This window comes from Nerophis ophidion, linkage group LG04 (assembly GCF_033978795.1).
Source record: "Nerophis ophidion isolate RoL-2023_Sa linkage group LG04, RoL_Noph_v1.0, whole genome shotgun sequence".
Classification (NCBI taxonomy): Eukaryota; Metazoa; Chordata; class Actinopteri; order Syngnathiformes; family Syngnathidae; genus Nerophis; species Nerophis ophidion.
The window spans coordinates 67,642,646-67,662,091 of NC_084614.1; the positions used below are offsets into that span (position 1 = coordinate 67,642,646).

General features: G+C 38.2%; 1 protein-coding gene across 4 annotated transcripts in view; it reads left to right on the forward strand.

Annotated features, from left to right (window-relative positions):
* Positions 1-19,446, forward strand: part of clip2 (CAP-GLY domain containing linker protein 2) — a 70,295-nt gene that overhangs the window by 25,308 nt on the left and 25,541 nt on the right. For all 4 annotated transcript variants that reach the window (XM_061898865.1, XM_061898864.1, XM_061898867.1 and 1 more), the window contains 3 exons: positions 4,386-4,882; positions 15,221-15,345; positions 19,087-19,300. In XM_061898865.1, coding sequence (XP_061754849.1) covers positions 4,386-4,882; positions 15,221-15,345; positions 19,087-19,300 — 836 coding nt within the window. The remainder of the gene's footprint in view (positions 1-4,385; positions 4,883-15,220; positions 15,346-19,086; positions 19,301-19,446) is intronic.

Genomic DNA, 19,446 nt, shown 5'->3' on the forward strand with positions numbered 1-19,446 from the left:
GTGTTTGATGAGCATTCCTCAACTTTATCAGTATGTATTGCCACCTTTCCCAACTTCTTAGTCAGGTGTTGCTGGCATCAAATTCTAAAGTTAATGATTATTTGCAAAAAAAAAATGTTTATCAGTTTAAACATCAAATATGTTGTCTTTGAAGCATATTCAACTGAATATGGGTTGAAAATTATTTGCAAATCATTGTATTTAATTTATATTTACATCTAACACAATTTCCCAACTCATATGGAAACGGGGTTTGTACATTACATTTAATTAGGTGATTCTTTAGTCTACCACTAGATGGAGCCCACACCCCACTGGTGGTAAGCATGCCACAGACTGAAAATCACTAGTCCAGGCGTCGTCCTTAGTTTTGAAAACTGTCTTTAGACAGTTTTTTTAGCTCTAACAATGCAAATATTAAATTTATATTCAATGCATCCTGCAAAACCCAAAACTAATGAAGTTGGCACACTGTGTAAATAAAAACATAATACAATGATTTGAAAGTCCTTTTCAACCTATATTCAATTGAATAGACTGCAAAGACAAGATACTTAACGTTCGAACTAGTAAACTGTTTGTTTATTTTGGAGCAACATATTTTGCCATCCAAGCAATGTTTTTTTAATGGACGCTCCTGCTTATTTCAGCAAGACAATGCCAAGCCACATTCTGCACGTGTTACAACAGCGTGGCTTCATAGTAAAATAGTTCAGTTGCTGGACTGGCTTGCCTGTAGTCCAGACCTGTCTCCCTTCGAAAATGTGTGGCGCAATATGGAGCCTAAAATACCACAACGGAGACCCTGGAGTGTTGAACAACTTAAGCTGTACATAAAGCAAGAATGGGAAAGAATTCCACCCTAAAAGCTTCAAAAATTGGTCTCCTCAGTTCCCAAAGGTTAACCGAGTGTTGTTAAAAGAAAAGGCCATGTAACAAAGTGGTAAAAATGACCCTGTGCAAACTTTTTTGCAACGTGATGCTGCCATTAAATTCTAAGTTAATGATTATTTTCAAAAAGAAAATTAAGTTTCTCAGTTTGAACATGAAATATCTTGTCTTTGCAGTCCATTCAATTTAATATCATTTTAAATGGGTCATCATTGTATTCTGTTTTTATTTACGATTTACACAATGTGCCAACTACACTGGTTTTGTTTTTTGTACTTCATGGTTAGGCCCGTAACCAATTAACAGCGATAAAACGAGGGTTTGCTGTTTATAGCTGGTGCCCAAAAGTACTAAAGTGTGTGCATTAAAGACAACCAACAAAAATGCCATTCAAGTACATTTATAATTGGATATTTAGAAATGCTGTATTATTATTATTTTACAAGTTATATAAGATTTTTATTTTTTATATATAATCAGGTATGAACAATAAACACATATACTAAACAATTCAGTTCAATTTATTATGTCCAAAAGTTATGATTCTATATTTCAGATAATATACAAAGTTCATATGAAAAAGTAAAAAAAAACAAAAAGGTTGGTAGATCCATGGAAAAAGAAAAGTGAGAAAAGTAAGAAAGAAAAAAAAAAGATATTTTTTACACTACAACTTTAGAAAATTGGCTAAAATATAAACTTAAATAGTACGGCCGTTTTAAAAATACGACAATAAATCTCACCATGACGCCGTTTTGAAGCGATGCTAAATTAACGATTATTTCTATGGGCTAAACCAAACTAAAACTCTTACAAAGGACACGTTGACTCACCGCTGAATTAAAGTTTAGTAGAAAAAAAGAATAGTTTTATCTAAGGTTGTACAGTATACTAATAAATTGTACTAATGAATTAAAAACAGTACTATACTGCCTTTGAAAAATACTGATACTTTTTCGTCCGCATGCTACCGTGGAAGAGCATGTAGAGTGTCAGTGCGCACACACTCACTGAGCACACAAGCAGAAACACGCTGGAGAGGAAAAATTACAAATAAAGGCAATTTTGGGTAATTAAGAGGGTACGTAAAGCGCAATATGGATCGGTATTTAGGCTTTAAAACTATCGATCAAGGTGACACTTTAAACACGGAAAGGCCACACTGCTTTAAACATGCCTCGCCAAAGGTGGCAAAGTATTACCACCTTTGCTTCAAATTTAGGTAAACATTTAAATAACAATCATCCAGACCGGTACAAGGAGTCTAAAGGTATAAATACATTACCTCTGTTGTGCACATACAGATATGAAGACCCGCACACAGCTGCTTCTTGCCACTTATTCGCCGAGTCAAAACCGCACACGTATTAAACCAATGCAAGTGAAATGACTGAATTTTGTAACAAATTGTTAAAATTTTTGTTTAATCTTTAACAATGTGCGTTTTATCTGCGACATGTCTTATCTGGGTAGTTTCAGCCATAGCGTTGTTTTTAGTATTTACTAATTATTGTATTTTTCTTAGAGCACAGACCATATAAATCATGAAGTATTTAATACAATATCAATAAAGCTTTATATTATTTTCGAACCTAATTCTATATTATGGCAGGCTATATGTAAAATTTAAAATTATGTAAAAAGAAGCCTACATAACCCTTTGAGAAATACTGTTAGATATTGGACATACATCTGTAAAATCTGTGCCGGTTTGATTTTTTTTTTTTAAAAGTCCACCATCTAGCAAAATGTCTTTGGGCAGGGCTATTCAACTAAATTGTTTTGAGGGGTTGGTTTCCAGGAATCTTAGGACTGATGGTCCAGACTTCTCACTTCACTATAATTCTTGTTTGTATAGTCCCAAGAACCAACGCCTGTATTGAACCTTTGATCTCTACACATCAGGAGCATTCTTGAGTTTTTCAGGACCAACTCTAGAAATAGCTAACCAACTATCCATATGACAGTGCTGCAAAAAATGTTAGTCTCTTCCAAGTTTTTTTTTAATGAACTCGTGAGTTAGTCTGGGGTTTTTCCTAGGCTGGATTTGTCCTGGCTGCCACCCACCAGTTTTTGGTGGAACAGGATTTTAGCTAACTGTCCATAAGTCATTGACCATGATTAGGGAAAAGAACTTTAATGATATCTGTATTAAACGTCTGCCAAAACATTTTGACCACAGCCCACAGGAGGTGCCATGAATGTCGTTTACACCAGGGATACCCAAACCAGACTGACAAATTCAAGGATGCAGGGGCCATTTAGGTAGTTTTAATCTTCAAAACCGGTACAACATATAGATTTTTTTGAAAGAACTAGAAAATGCAATTTCTCTGGAAATTTTGCGCGAATACTGAAGAGCCAAACTCGAACTGAAAGGCTAACAGTTAGCACCCCGGCCAGAAAACATCATGTAACAATAAATATCAGTAAAATGAGCTAAAAAACAAAAACAAAAGCTAGCATACTATATTAACATGCTAACAATAGAATGCCCTCAGTTAACATTAGTCAAATTACCAAAACACATGACACTGAGGTGTACACTTGCTAAAATAACTAAAACAAAATATTGCATGCGAATGTTAGCATGTAAAATTCTAACTATACCAAAATGTATTATTTCGCGATGTGATCCTGGAAAATGTCTTTAAAATGCTAACCTGCTAATGTTTGCATGCGAAAAGTACCAAAATACTACTGAGGTGTGTACCTAAAAAAAAAAATCTAGCATGCTAGCAGGTATCATTTGTCAAGTAACAAAATATTTCACGTTGAGGTGTATAGAATTAGAAAAAAAAAGCTATAATGCTAATATTAGAATTGTAACGAATGTGAAACAGGCCGGTAAAAAAATTAACTACGGGGACTTTGATGTACAGTCTTTGGCCGGCGTGGACAGGGTATGGAATCCTGGTCAGGATCCCTCTGGTCGTTAGCCAGCTGGTGTACTTGAACTCATTAAATTGAGCTACATTTCTAAACATTCATTTGATCATTGGGCTTCACGGTGGCAGAGGAGTTAGTGCGTCTGCCTCACAATACGAAGGTCCTGAGTAGTCAGTAGTTCAATCCCGGGCTCAGGATCTTTCTGTGTGGAGTTTGCATGTCCTCCCCGTGAATGCGTGGGTTCCCTCCGGGTACTCCGGCTTCCTCCCACTTCCAAAGACATGCACCTGGGGATAGGTTGATTGGCAACACTAAATTGGCCCTAGTGTGTGAATGTGAGTGTGAATATTGTCTGTATATCTGTGTTGGCCCTGCGGTGAGGTGGCGACTTGTCCAGGGTGTACACCGCCCTCCGCCCGATTGTAGCTGAGATAGGCACCAACGCCCCCGCGACCCCAAAGGGAATAAGCAGTAGAAAATGGATGGATGGATGACATTTGATCATTGGTACAAATAAAGACCTCCTCTAAAATAGATTCTTCCTTCAACTAAACAGCTGGTGTTATCAGCAGTTGGCTTACACGTTACTTGGTCTTTGTCTCCAGATGCTTTACTCAAGCCTAGTACGCCGCCCAAAGCCTCTGAGGAGGGCGACGACGTCCTGGGGGACTACACTGTGGGAGAGCAGGTCTGGGTGAACGGCATCAAACCCGGAGTCATCGCCTACCTCGGGGAAACCCAGTTCGCCCCGGGCCAGTGGGCCGGAGTCATCCTCAACGACCTCGTTGGCAAAAACGACGGTTCAGTCGGGGGCGTGCGCTACTTTGAATGCCAGGCCCTCCAAGGCATCTTCACGCGGCCCTCCAAGCTCACCCGACAGCTGGCGGCGGAAGGAAGCGACAGCCACTCTACAGAGTCGCTCTCTGCGCACAATCTGCAAGGACTTGGCGCCTCCTCTGGCCAGCGGGTGGTGGTGCCGCTCAGAGAGGGGCTGCTCAACAGTGCGGTGAAGACTGGAAACGAATCTGGCTCCAATATGTCTGACAGTGGTTCCGTGAAGAAAGGTGGCGACAAGGACCTGCGCGCGGGAGACCGAGTTTTGGTAAGTGCATATTTTTCTCACGTCACACGCCACCTACTCAGTGGCCTAGTGGTTAGAGCAGGGGTCACCAACGTAAGGACCAGATGAGTCGCCCGCTGGCCTGTTCTAAAAATAGCTCAAATAGCAGCACTTACCAGTGAGCTGCTTCTACTTTTTAAATTGTATTTATTTACTAGCAAGCTGGTCTCACTTTGTTCGACATTTTTCATTCTAAGAGAGACAAAACTCAAATAGAATTTAAAAATCCAAGAAAATATTTTAAAGACGTGGTCTTATTTTGTTTAAATAAATTCATTTATTTTTTTACTTTGCTTCTTATAACTTTCAGAAAGACAATTTTAGAGAAAAAATACAACCTTAAAAATGATTTTGGGACTTTTAAACACATATAACTTGTTACCTTTTAAATTCCTTCCTCTTCATTCCTGACAATTTAAATCAATGTTCAAGTAAATTTATTTTCTTTACTGTAAAGAATAATAAATCAATTTTATTTTAATTCTTCATTTTAGCTTCTGTTTTTTCACTGAAGAATGTTTGTGAAATATTTCTTCAAACTTATTATGATTAAAATTTAAAAAAAATATTCTGGCAAATCTAGAAAGCTTTTAGAATCTAATTTAAATCTTATTTCAAAGTCTTTTGAATTTATTTAAAAAATAAATCATTTGTCTTTGTTAGAAGCTTTGTCCAATTTGTTATATATTTTAACAAAGTGCAGATTGGATTTTAACCTATTTAAAACATGTCCTCAAAATTCTAAAATTAATCTTAATCAGGAAAAATTACTAATGATGTTCCATAAATTCTTTTTTTAATTTTTTCAAAAAGATTCGAATTAACTACTTTTTCTCTTCTTTTTTTTTCGGTTGAATTTTGAATTTTAAAGGGTCGAAATTGAAGATAAATTATGTTTCAAAATTTAATTTTAATTTTTTCCTGTTTTCTCCTCTTTTAAACCATTCAATTAAGTGTTATTTTCATAATTTATTCACTACAAAAAACCTTCCGTAAAAGGAAAAAAAATGTACGACGGAATGACAGACAGAAATACCCATATTTATATAGAAATAGATTTATTCATTAAAGGTAAATCGCGCAAATTGCCTATTTCTGGCAATTCATTTAAGTGTGTATCAAACTGGTAGCCCTTCGCATTAATCAGTACCCAAAAAGTAGCTCTTGGTTTCAAAAAGGTTGATGACCCCTGGGTTAGAGTGTCCACCCGAAGACTGGGAGGTCGTGAGTTCAAACCCCGGCCGAGTCATACAAAAGACTACAAAAAATGGGACCCATTGCTTCCCTGCACGGCACTCTGCATCAAAGGTTGGAATAGTGGGTTGAATCACCAAATTATTCCCGAGCCCGGCACACGCTGCTGCTCACTGCTCCCCTCACCTCCCAGGGGATGAACATGGGGATGGGTCGAATGCAGAAGACAAATTTCACCACACCCAGCGTGTGGGTGATTATCATTGGGACTTTAGCTTTGACTAATACAGTTAGACTTGTAACGATATGAAAATTTGATACCACAATTTTTTTATTATTATTTTTGTTTAAATTTTTATTTTATTTAGCTTTGGTTGTACAGACGCGTAGACATATACGCACATATGGGCATTGGTTGTGCAAACATGTAGGCATAATCACATGTACAGGTGAACATACAGTGAATGACACATACCAGTTGGGTCAAAGGCAGAGCAACGGATATCACAATTATTTTAACCAAAAATATCACAGTTGTCATTATTACCGTACTTTTCGGACTACAAGGCGCACTTAAAATCCTTTTTGTTTTTTTTACCTCAAAACTTGACAGTGCACCTAATGTGCGGAATAATTCTGGTTTTGCTTGCCAATCTCAAAGCTATTTTATTTGGTACATGGTGTAATGATAAGTGTGACCAGTAGATGGCAGTCAAACAAGAAATACGTGTAGACTGCAATATAATGGCAGTCAAACAAGAAATACGTGTAGACTGCAATATAATGGCAGTCACACACAAGAGATACGTGTAGACTGCAATATGACTCAAGTAAACAACACCAACATTTTATATGTTCCATTGAAAATATACAACATTACACACAGCACTCAAAAATCTTTCAAAAGGTTTTAGTACGACTTTGGTAAGCTATGAATCCGCAACGCTTGATGGATTGTACTGTACTTCAACATAAGAGTATTATTATGGTGTGTGTATAAGGTAAGACATTATCTGGCGTGTTGTTTCGCAATATTATGCAAAAGCAACTTTTCCTACTTTCTGGTACCTGCCGATCTGTATTTGGGATCTGCATGAGTCCTGAAAATTTGCATGTGTATCCGTAGTCGATAAACTTCTTCATTTTCTCTATCTTCTCGTTATGAGACATTCATCCTCCACTGTTGCCACTTTTAATATAAGTAGTGTAAAGTTCTTACTTATTTCTGTCAGTAAACTCGCCATGGAAGTGCTAAAACATACCGGTCTAGTGAGTTTACATAATTCACCCAAGGAACTTTAGTTATCAGAGAGTTCCGGTCTGACAGTTTTTAGGGGGACACATTTCCAGTCTGAATGTCATTAAAACAGTTAGCTCCATCTTTTGACACTTCTTTCACACCCCTCCATGTACGCTACAACAAAAATGACGGGGAAAAGACGCTGCCAAAGGTGAGCCACGTAAATAAGACCGCCCACAAAACAGTGCAACCGGAAGCGACTGTCAGAAAGCGGCTTGAAGATGATCTGTAAAACATAATTTTTGCAACATTTTGACCAAAGAACCACCATTACATGTTCTGTAGACTGCAAGGAACTTTTTTACATTTAGAAAGATAATAACAATATGACTCCTTTAATGCACCCTCTAATCCGGTGCGCCTTTTATTTGAAAAAATATAAAAACTAGACCATTCACCGGCAGTGCGACTTACAATCCGGTGCGCCCTATAGTCCGAAAAATACGGTATTATGGTATTATTGAATTAACTCAAAATGTACTCATATACTTACAACCATGTTTTCTTGGAAAATAAATGCAAATAATACAATAAATAAATAGCCACACAATAAACTGTCTTGGTAAAATAAATATGTTATATAATATTATTGTTCTGGCTACATAAGAGCCAAATTGTTTGAGTGTTTAATTATCTTCTTCACTTTTAATTTGTAAAAGTTTTTGTTTTTATTTTTTAATAATAAAGACACGTGCGTCACGTATGGTTAATGTGACCTCAGGCAAATTCACTTCCTGTTGATATATTCAAGTTTTGCTCGATATCTCTAAGCCAGTGGTGTCAAAGTCGGCCCACAAATTAATTTTGTATGGGATAATATTTGATTAGTTTTGGAACCGGCCTTCAGGCCACAGCCGCCTGCTGCTGTTTTGCACGCACCAATACTCCATCAGTGTTGGCGCTATGAATTTTCAAAATGGGGTCCCAGGGACCCCATCAAGTCATAAAAATGGGGTCCCACAGTAAATTTATGGGGTCCCACTTTTTTGTAACCGTTTTGAAAACCAATGATACATGTATGCATTATCCTCTTATATTTCACATTCTATATTGTGTTTTGGAAAAAGGTTGTCATAAATGTTACCTAATTCATAAAAAAAAAAATACTAAAGAAAATACATTTTTATGCATACGTTAACGTATTCAGTTATAAACATTCATTCACCTTCTTTTCTTCATGGATCTAAACTTTACCGCTTCCGGTATTTTTTTCTATATTTTTATTGTAATATTCTCAGAATGTTTTTGTTCTATTTTTGGCCAAAGTAAGACAAAGAAAACAATCTGAATTTGTTTTTATTCTTTAATTTTAATGCCTTGATTTCAATAGTGTGCACAAATGTTCCTCCATGTGGCCCCTGAGCTAAAATTAGTTTGACACCCCTGCACTAAGTGATCACACCCTGTAGGGTCAGTGCTTAATTAACCATTTTAGTTGCGCAGACTGGGGAATTGGGAAATATTGTTTTAATGGGGAAACAGTTTAATGTCTCTTCTATTCATATCAGCATTTAAGCAAGCTAGAACTAGCCTGTTTCTCCGGTAATTGAGCAGTGTCACAGGTCCGTGACTTGTTATCAGTCACGGTTTTATAATAATTTTTAGTTTAAAACTAAGTTTTACCACAGTTTTTCATTATATTGTTAATTGTTTGATCTGTAAATACAGTATACCGCCGCTAATAGCTAACTGGGAGAATACAAACAAATATATACGGTAATTCTAAAAATTTAATCCAGGAGTGTCAAACTAATTTTAAATGTGGGTCCACATGGAGAAAAATCTACTCCCAAGTGGGCCGGACTGATAAAATCATGGCACGATAACTGAAAAATAAAGACAACTTCAGATTGTTTTCTTTGTTTGAAAATAGAACAAGCACAAATGTACAAATCATAATGTTGTCGGGGGTATTTTATTTTACATGTTGCGGTGAATAATTTATTTGTTGTTATTTATATTTTCTGAATAAATTATGCGATAATGTTTATCAGTCAACTCATTAGTGTTAATTTTCAATCTATAAAGATTCAAACCATTGTATCAATATCAAATAACAGGATAATATTTATGTACTTTGATAATTTTGTAGTAGTGATATGTACCATCAACTTCAAAGATACAAAGAATTGCTATTGCGTCATCCAGTGGACACATTTAGAACAGCAGTTTATTTCATAAAAAAATTTCAGTTACATTTTTATACTTAGCAAACTCATCCCGCGGCCCGGATAAATCCTGTTCGCGTGCCGTACGTTTGACACCCCTGGTCTGATCAACCAAAAATGTGACAATCCCCTTTCAGTATCTCTGCCTTTTTGAACCGAGGATGTCGTGGCTTGTGCAGCCCTTTGAGTCACTTGTGATTTAGGACTATATAAATAAACATTGATTGATTGATTGACATTGAATGCCGAACCGATGGCCAATTTGCATACTGTTTTTTAGTTAAAGATCCATTTTAGTACAGTCCAATGCAACCCATTTATGCGGTGAACTAAATTGTGCCCTCCGCTAGTTGCTGCCTTGTGGCAAAATCTGTTGGTCTCCATTGCTGCAATACACACATAGCATAGTTGATTTGGATGAACTTTCACATCTGTTTTCGGTAATTGATGCATCCATTTGTTTTTTAAAATGGAAAGAATACAACTTCCAGACCGGAAGGATTGACTGTTAATGGATTTTATTGATAGAGCCTTGGATGCTTTTCCAATTAGTGAAACAAGTGGCAAGATTGGGGAGAATAATTAATAACCAGTTGAGGGAGCAGCATTGTTTTGTATGTCAATGATGAGCTTGCTTGTAGGAGTCTAATCAGAGCTCCATGCAGGCCTCATTAAAAATGGATCCATGCTGTGTTATTTGATCCGTCATTGATTTCCTCTGTGAGTTGTTGTCGTTGTCTTCACCCCAGCTACCCTCTGTCAATAGTCAACATCCATCTAATGCCTTCCAGATCGTACCATCATGAACTTTTAGGTTAGGTTGCATAATGTGTCTAAGGAAAACTCAATACAATTGTCTTTTGAAGGGCTTCACATCTACCTTGGGTTGACCCTGATAAGGATACTGGATTAATTTAGTTCCCTTGGGCCTGCTGGGATAAAGTGACATCACACTGGCTTGAGAGTCTAAGTTGCCAATATTTGCAAATCACTTACGGATTACTTTCAGCACTTAAGAGACTGCTGCTGCTGCCACATTGATTATTGAGTCCATTTATTTCCCAGGCTAGGGCTGTGTAGTTATGCCACCACCAGGGAGAAGCAAAGTTAATATGCCTGCACTACTTACTGGAAGTAGCCCTCTTTGCAGGTGCAAAAATATCGCCGTTAGCAGCAACTTAAATTTGCTTACGACTTGTTTTCAGCCCCACCTCGATCCAGAGAGGGACAAGCGGTAGGAAATGAATGGATGGATGTTTCGTCATACAGTGTATGCGGTATATTTACCGTATCAAGGGTTGTTTACTGAATCCAGTACTTTTTTTGCACCAACTGAATCCAGAGTAACGTAAAACCCAACAGTGCTATATTACCTGAGTTGGTTGGCAATTGGCGATCACTCCAGCAGCAATTTTTAATGCAAGCGAGGTAAATGACTAAAAAAAAATGCTTAAACGTAAGTAAAGTAGGGCTCCATTTTCCAACAATGCGCTAGCTTGATGCTAATATACAAACCCCGTTTCCATATGAGTTGGGAAATTGTGTTAGATGTAAATATAAACGGAATAGAATGATTTCCAAATCATTTTCAACCCATATTCAGTTGAATATGCTACAAAGACAACATATTTGATGTTCAAACTGATAACATTTTTTTTTTTTGCAAATAATCATCAACTTTAGAATTTGATGCCAGCAACATGTGACAAAGAAGTTGGGAAAGGTGGCAATAATTACTGATGAAAGTTGAGGAATGCTCATCAAACACTTATATGGAACATCTTTGTCATGAAAAAGGGAGGTTTTTGTCATGAAAAAAGGAGGTTTTTGTCATGAAAAGGGAGGTTTTTGGGTAGGTGCACTAATTGTAAGTGTATCTTGTGTTTTTTATGTTGATTTAATAAAAAAAAATAAAAAATTATTCTCTGGTGCCATATTGAGAGAAAAAAAAATGTGTCTGGGGGGCCAAGGTGTGTGTGTGTGTGTGTGTGTGTGTGTGTGTATAAATTGTATATATATATATATATATATATATATAAATCTACTGTACTGTATGTATGTTTGGGTCTCTTTTTTTTCACGGACACTAATACCAAAAGTCGCAATGTCCGATAGAAAAGTTATGATAGACCACCTAAAAAAAGACGGACCGGAATTTTAAAGTTTTTTACTGAATGGGACCCCCAAAATGTACTTTAAAATAAAGAAAGTGGAATTTGCAATATTTGCTATGAAGAATCAAACACTAAATGTTAATAACATGTGAATGTCGCTCCTCTTTTACTTCTCAGACCAAGGAAAACGCAACAAAAATGTAAGAAAAACAGCAAAATATGAATGTAAAGTGTAATAAACAGCTACAATATGATATATTATCACGTAAAAATCTGCTTCCGTTACTGTTTCTGACACATGCGTTTCGGTCTGGCTGCTCTGAAAACAAACCCTGCTAACTCTGGTTTGTTCCTCCTGTGACGTAAATTACCAGAATATCTTGCGTAACACCTAAGAGTGCAAATTTCTACCATTGAAATACTTTTTGTAGGTCAACATTTACGGTCATTTAAAAACAGCACTGCACATCATTATGCCAGTTTTGATGTCAAAAGTCTAAAAATATTATGTAAATCGTCCGACGGACCGCCTTGAAAATTTTAACGTGCCGCATGTGGCTCATGGGCTGTATTTTGCCCAGGTCTTGTTTAGACTTTAAAAAAATAATCATTGATGCACATAAAGCATGAAATGGATACACAAAGTTTTATCACAGCGTTTCCAGATGTCAAGAACTGGAGTCAGAAGTATCATCAAGGAATTCAAAGACAGTAACATGGTACAAAACAAGCCTGACAGAGTTAGTAAACAACATATTTTAAAGACTCTGGAAAGAAAGCTAGTGAGAGATGTGTCGTGTCTAAAGACCCAAGAACAATTGCCAAGACACCAGAGAATGACTTGGCCAAGTTTGGAATTGTAGTCTCAAAGAAGACAATCACTAGAGCCCTGCACAGGAACGGACTGCCAGACTGCAGATCAGGAAAAGTTAGTCCTTTAGTCAGATGAAAGAAAACTAGTTCTCTTTGGCTGGAGAGGCATACAACCCAAAGAACATGGTCACCACAGTGAAACATGGTGACGGGGTGCTTCAGTGGTTTTGGAACTGGGAATCTTGTCAAGGTGGAAGGACTCCTGAAGAAAGATTTTGGAGGAAAACCTCAAGCAGTCAGCAGCAAAACTGGGTATGGGTTGCCACTTTGTCTTCCAACATGATAATAACCCAAAACATACCTCACTCCTGGTGGAGAACTACCTTTTAGAAAGCCAAAGTGAACGTTATTGAATGGCCTGCACAAAGCCCTGACTTGAATCCCATGAAGAATCTTTGGAGAGAATTGAAGATCAAAGTAAAATGGCAGAAGACCGTCAAATCCGAGGGAGTTTGAGAGGTTTTCCAACGAAGAATGGGCTGGGATTACTCGGGTGGGACTTGTGAAAAACTGTAACCAAAGAGGCTTTTGTCCATCAAAAAGGATACACCATTGCCTATTAGCATCAAGGGAGCTAATCATTTTGATCATGGTGGTTTTCGGTTTTGGTTTACTAATTTTGTTAGTGTGTGGAAAGTAAAATTATGGAAGCACCAACATAAAAGCAGTATATTTAGAAAAGCTGTGTAGAAAAATGATTGACTGTCTGTCACAGTATTTGGAAGATACTTCTACAGAAATAAAACATTTCATTGGGGGGGTAATGATTATTTTCTCCGGTGTATTTTAATCAATATTATAATCACGAAAATACAAAAATATAGTGTTATTTAGTGTAACAATTTCAACTCACGTGAAAGAGTCCTTCAATGCGCAATTACATTTGCACTTTTCCTGCATTCATGCACATGCTTAAATGCAGGAATTCTAAAGGACAGCACGTTTTGCCAGTGTTAGTGTAATGGAGACAGGCCATGTGTACCTGTGTAAACATTACTCCCTGGTAACCTCAAGAACAGTGTGGGCTTTTATCTCGGTAGCGAACATACCAGACGACACAGGTTCAAGTCCCAGGTACGGACTGAAATAGTCGGGTTAAAGTGGCACCGTGTGTACAATGGTAAACCTTACTCCTGGATGACCTCAAGAGCAGTGCTGATTACCTGGTTGATAGCTCAGGCTTTTAGATCATTAGCTTGCAGGCTCGTCGTCTCTCATTTCGGACGACACAGGTTCGAGTTCCGGGCGGAATAAAAACACAGGGACTGAACCAGTAGGGTCCACAGAAATATGTCCCATTCCAGACTCTATTTAGCAAGACGGCTAGCAGTTAATCATGATAGTGGACTCCTTCACTCTACGGCAGTGGTTCTCAAATGGGGGTACGCGTACCCCTGGGGGTACTTGAAGGTATGCCAAGGGGTACCTGAGATTTTTTTTGAAACTATTCTAAAAATAGCAACAATTCAAAAATCTTTTATAAAAATATTTATTGAATAATACTTCAACAAAATATGAATGTAAGTTCATAAACCGTGAAAAAAAAATACAACAATGCCATATTCAGTGTTGACAGCTAGATTTTTTGTGGACATGTTCCATAAATATTGATGTTAAAGATTTCTTTTTTTGTGAAGAAATATTTAGAATTAAGTTCATGAATCCAGATGGATCTCTATTGCAATCCCAAAGAGGGCACTTTAAGTTGATGATTACTTCTATGTGTAGAAATATTTATTTATATTTGAAGCACTTTTTTATTTTTCAACAAGTTTTTAGTTATTTTTATATATTTTTTTCCAAATAGTTCAAGAAAGACCACCACAAATGAGCAATATTTTGCACTGTTATACAATTTAATAAATCAGAAACTGATGACATAGTGCTGTATTTTACTTCTTTATCGCTTTTTTTCAACCAAAAATGCTTTGCTCTGATTAGGGGGTACTTGAATTAAAAAAATGTTCACAGGGGGGTACATCACTGAAAAAAGGTTAAGAACCACTGCTCTACGGAAGTGAAATGACCGGCTGCAGTAGCTCGGGGAAAGTTTTTTTTCACTCTGGTCGCAAATGTGGTGGGCGTGGTCATGGAGCTTTGTGCGCATACACAATGGCCTCTGGCGTGAGCGGTGTCAGCTTCAGGGCTTCAAGACCAAACATTGTTGTTGTTCTGCCACTGCTAGTTGTGACTCTCGTTTAATTGTGGCAGCCAAAACCGTGATCGAGATTTAAATTTGATTAGTTGGGCAGCCCTACATTTGGAGGATTTGATAAATAGGTTAGTGTTTTTTTACCCAGCGTTTGACTCATTTCACATAATCATGCTTTTTGTAACATTACACACTACAAAATAATAAAAGTAGGTATGATTCGTGCTGATGTCATATCGGATCAATATCGGTATCAGACAATAGTCCAATGTTGGAAGTGAAGAGGTTGCATCGGAACAGTAAAGAGCTACAAAAAGCCAAAAAACAAGCAAAATAAACTGTAAATGTTTTTTTACGATAATTGTGATAGAAAGTGTTATATTTCACGTTTTGTGCCTCTGGCTTTCCTAATAAATGTGCAAACCTAATCGACTGAATTATGTCATACCATTAGCTATCGGTTTGGAATGGAGCATTTTGTTGTGTTGGGCTTCAAGTAAAGTCCAAATTTGACCATAGGTAGGAGGCTCCAAGATGGGCGTCATTCGCTACATGGGGGAGACGGACTTTGCCAAGGGGGAATGGTGTGGCGTGGAGCTGGACGAGCCTTTGGGCAAGAACGATGGTGCTGTGGCTGGTACCAGGTACGTAACCACGTACTTTTATACATGCACTCATTGCTAAGTTAGCTTTCACCGTAGTACACATGTATATGTATAGGTTGTTTCTCCCCGGTTTTGTGTGTGTGCGTGTGCGTGTGTGTGTACACACATACATATACACGTATTCACACATATATATATATATATACACACACACATATATACACCTATATATATATATATATATATATATATATATATATTACAGTACAGGCCAAACGTTTGGACACACCTCGTTCACGATACAACTAATGGTCCCTACCCCATTGATAAAGCAAGAAATTCCACTAATCAAGTATTTCAGGTTACTACCTCTTGAAGCTCATCGAGAGAGTGCCAAGAGTGTGCGAAGCAGTAATCAGAGTGTGGCTATTTTGAATAAAATAGAATATAAAAAATGTTTTCAGTTATTTCTCCATTTTTGGTAAGTACAAACCCCGTTTCCATATGAGTTGGGAAATTGTGTTAGATGTAAATATAAACGGAATACAATGATTTGCAAATCATTTTCAACCCATATTCAGTTGAATGCACTACAAAGACAAGATATTTGATGTTCAAATTCATAAACTTTATTTTTTGCAAATAATAAGTAACTTAGAATTTCATGTGACACGACGGCGAGGCATGGTGGATGCGTGTTGCTACCCCAGGGATGCAAGAGGACCAAGACAAGCAGGAGTTGCAGGTAAGATTAGATTTAATACAAAACATAAAATAACACTGGTACAAAATACAAAGAAAAGGCGTGGCGAACGCACGGGGAGCTAGGCTAATAATTAGCAACGAGAGCAGAGTACACGAATAGACGTGCAAAGCGCACGCGAAGTTAAGGCGAAACTTAGCAACAGTGACTACAAAAAGAAGAACCAACGTGTGTGTTGCAAGTAGCAAACAAACCAACCAGAAAGTACTGAGGTAGCAGGCAGGACTAAATACTAAAGCAATCAATGAAAAACAGGTGTGCGTCGAAACAAGGGTAGGTGGAACCAATGTGAAACCATGGAGACCAGATAAACAGGAAGTGCTCAAACTAAGGAATGGAAGAGTCCAAAATCACAACAGTACCCCCCCCCCCCTTCAAAGACAGATCCCAGATGTCCCCCCCCACCCCCACCCAACAAGACAGTCCAAAAGTGACGGGAGGGCGGAGGGAGGACATGGTGGAGGGTCGCCAGGTCCTGTGTCCCCGAATCCACCGAGGACACATCAGGTGGCGGCGGCGGCGGGTGGAACGCCGCTGCCGCAGAAGAAGAGTCCAAAATCCCAACATCATGGCTGCAACACGTGCCAAAGTAGTTGGGAAAGGGCATATTCACCACAGTGTTACATCACCTTTTCTTTTAACAACACTCAATAAACATTTGGGAACTGAGGAAACTAATTGTTGAAGCTTTGAAAGTGGAATTATTTCCCATTCTTGTTTTATGTAGAGCTTCAGTAGTTCAACAGTCCGGGGTCTCCGCTGTCGTATTTTACGCTTCATAATGCGCCACACATTTTCGATGGGAGACAGGTCTGGACTGCAAGCGGGCCAGGAAAATACCCACACTCTTTTTTTTACGAATCCACTCTGTTGTAACACGTGCTGAATGTAGCTTGGCATTGTCTTGCTGAAATTAGAAGGGGCGTCCATGAAAAACCCGGCGCTTAGATGGCAGCATATGTTGTTCCAAAACCTGTATGTACCTTTCAGCATTAATGGTGCCTTCACAGATGTGTAAGTTACCCATGCCTTGGGCACTAATGCACCCCCATACCATCACAGATGCTGGCTTTTGAACTTTGCATCGATAACAGTCTGGATGGTTCGCTTCCCCTTTGGTCCGGATGACACAATGTCGAATATTTCAATCAATCAATCAATCAATCAATGTTTATTTATATAGCCCTAAATTAAAAGTGCATCAAAGGGCTGCACAAACAACGACATCCTAGGTAGAGCCCACATAAGCGCAAGGAAAAACTCACCCCAGTGGGACGTCGGTGACAGTGACAATGATGACAATGAGAAACCTTGGAGAGGACCGCATATGTGGGCAACCCCTCTCCCAGGAGACCGAAAGCAATGGATGTCGAGCGGTCTTAACACTTTTCCACTTTGCATCAGTCCATCTTAGATGATCTCGGGCCCAGAGAAGCCGGCGGCGTTTCTGGATGTTGTTGATAAATGGCTTTCGCTTTGCATTGTAGAGCTTTAAGTTGCACTTACAAGTGTAGCGACGAACTGTATTTAGTGACAGTGGTTTTCTGAAGTGTTCCTGAGCCCGTGTGGTGATATCCTTTAGAGATTGATGTCAGTTTTTGATACAGTGCTGTCTGACGGATCGAAGGTCAACGTCATTCAATGTTGGTTTCCGGCCATGCCGCTTACGTGGAGTGATTTCTCCAGATTCTCTGAAACTCTTGATGATATTATGGCCCGTAGATGTTAATATCCCTAAATGTTTTGCAATTGCACTTTGAGAAACGTTGTTCTTAAACTGTTTGACTATTTGCTCACGCAGCTGTGGACAAAGGGGTGTACCTCGCTCCATCCTTTCTTGTGAAAGATTGAGCATTTTTTGGGAAGGTGTTTTTATGCCCAATCGTGGCACCCACCGGTTCCCAATTAGCCTTCACACCTGTGGGATGTTCCAAATAAGTGTTTGATGAGCATTTATTGCCACCTTTCCCAACTTCTTTGTTACATATTGCTGACATCAAATTCTAAAGTTAATGATTATTTGCAAAAAAAAAAGTTTATCAGTTTGCACATCAAATATGTTGTCTTTGTAGTGCATTCAACTGAATATGGGTTGAAAAGGATTTGCAAATCATTGTATTATGTTTATATTTACATCCAACACAATTTCCCAACTCATATGGAAACGGGGTTTGTACATAACCCCATGTGTTCATTCATACTTTCGATGCCTTCAGTGACAATCTACTATTAAATAGTCATGAAAATAAAGAAAACGCATGGAATGAGAAGGTGTCCAAAATTTTGGCTTGTATTGTTTGCGTGTGTGTATATACTGTGTATATATATATATATACACAGAAATTATTGGATACTCAAGACAGCCATGGCATTATGTTCTTTCCAATGTATGTAAACTTGATCGCAAAAATATATGGTAACACTTAGTTGCCTACTAAAGTAACAAAGACTTAATTTAGAGTTATTTGGACAATACAGAAACATACAAGGTTTAGGGTAAGAGTTAGGGTTACTAATAAGCAATAATTCTGAGGTTATTGAGGGAACACTCTTAGTTAATGTCTTGCTGGTTGTATAATAAGGCCATGCACAATAAGTCATTAATAAGTACTCAATAATGACTAATTTAGAGCCGATATGTTACTAATTTGCATTTTAATAAGCAATTAATTAATGGTGAATGTGTGTTCCCCATCTTAGTATTTTTATTTATATATATATATATATATATATATATATATATATGAAACTTTACATGCAGGCCCCCAATTTAAAAAGTTTGTACGCCCCTGGTATATGCTGTAACTGCACATGTCCCATGTAGCAGATACTGTATATCACAGACAACAACGTAACATTAATGAGTGGGACAGGAAGACACACACATTAGCAAAGCTAGCATAGCTATGTGAGCTGCATGCTAATATTACACTCACATTTTAACAGCAACATCATGCTTAGTTATTTACTGAAGTAAAGCCAAAGAATTCAGCCTTAACATACATTTCCCCTTCCAGATATTTCCAGTGTCTGCATAAGTTCGGCCTGTTCGCTCCGATCCACAAAGTGATCCGCATCGGCTTCCCTTCCACCAGTCCGGCCAAGGCCAAGAAGAGCAAGAGGGTGGCCATGGGGGTGTCGTCTCTGGCCCACAGCCCCAGCAGCTCATCCATCAGCTCCGTCAGCTCCGTGGCCTCGTCGGTGGGCGGGCGGCCGAGCAGAACCGGACTGGTAAGATAATGGATGATCTCCAGATGACAAAGTGCTTCATTAGTAAAAAACACTCCCTGGCAGTTCGTAATTAATATGTTTTTGCAAAGCACTGACAAAGCATCTTGCGGCAAACAATCACATCACCCCATATTGATTCTTAGCTG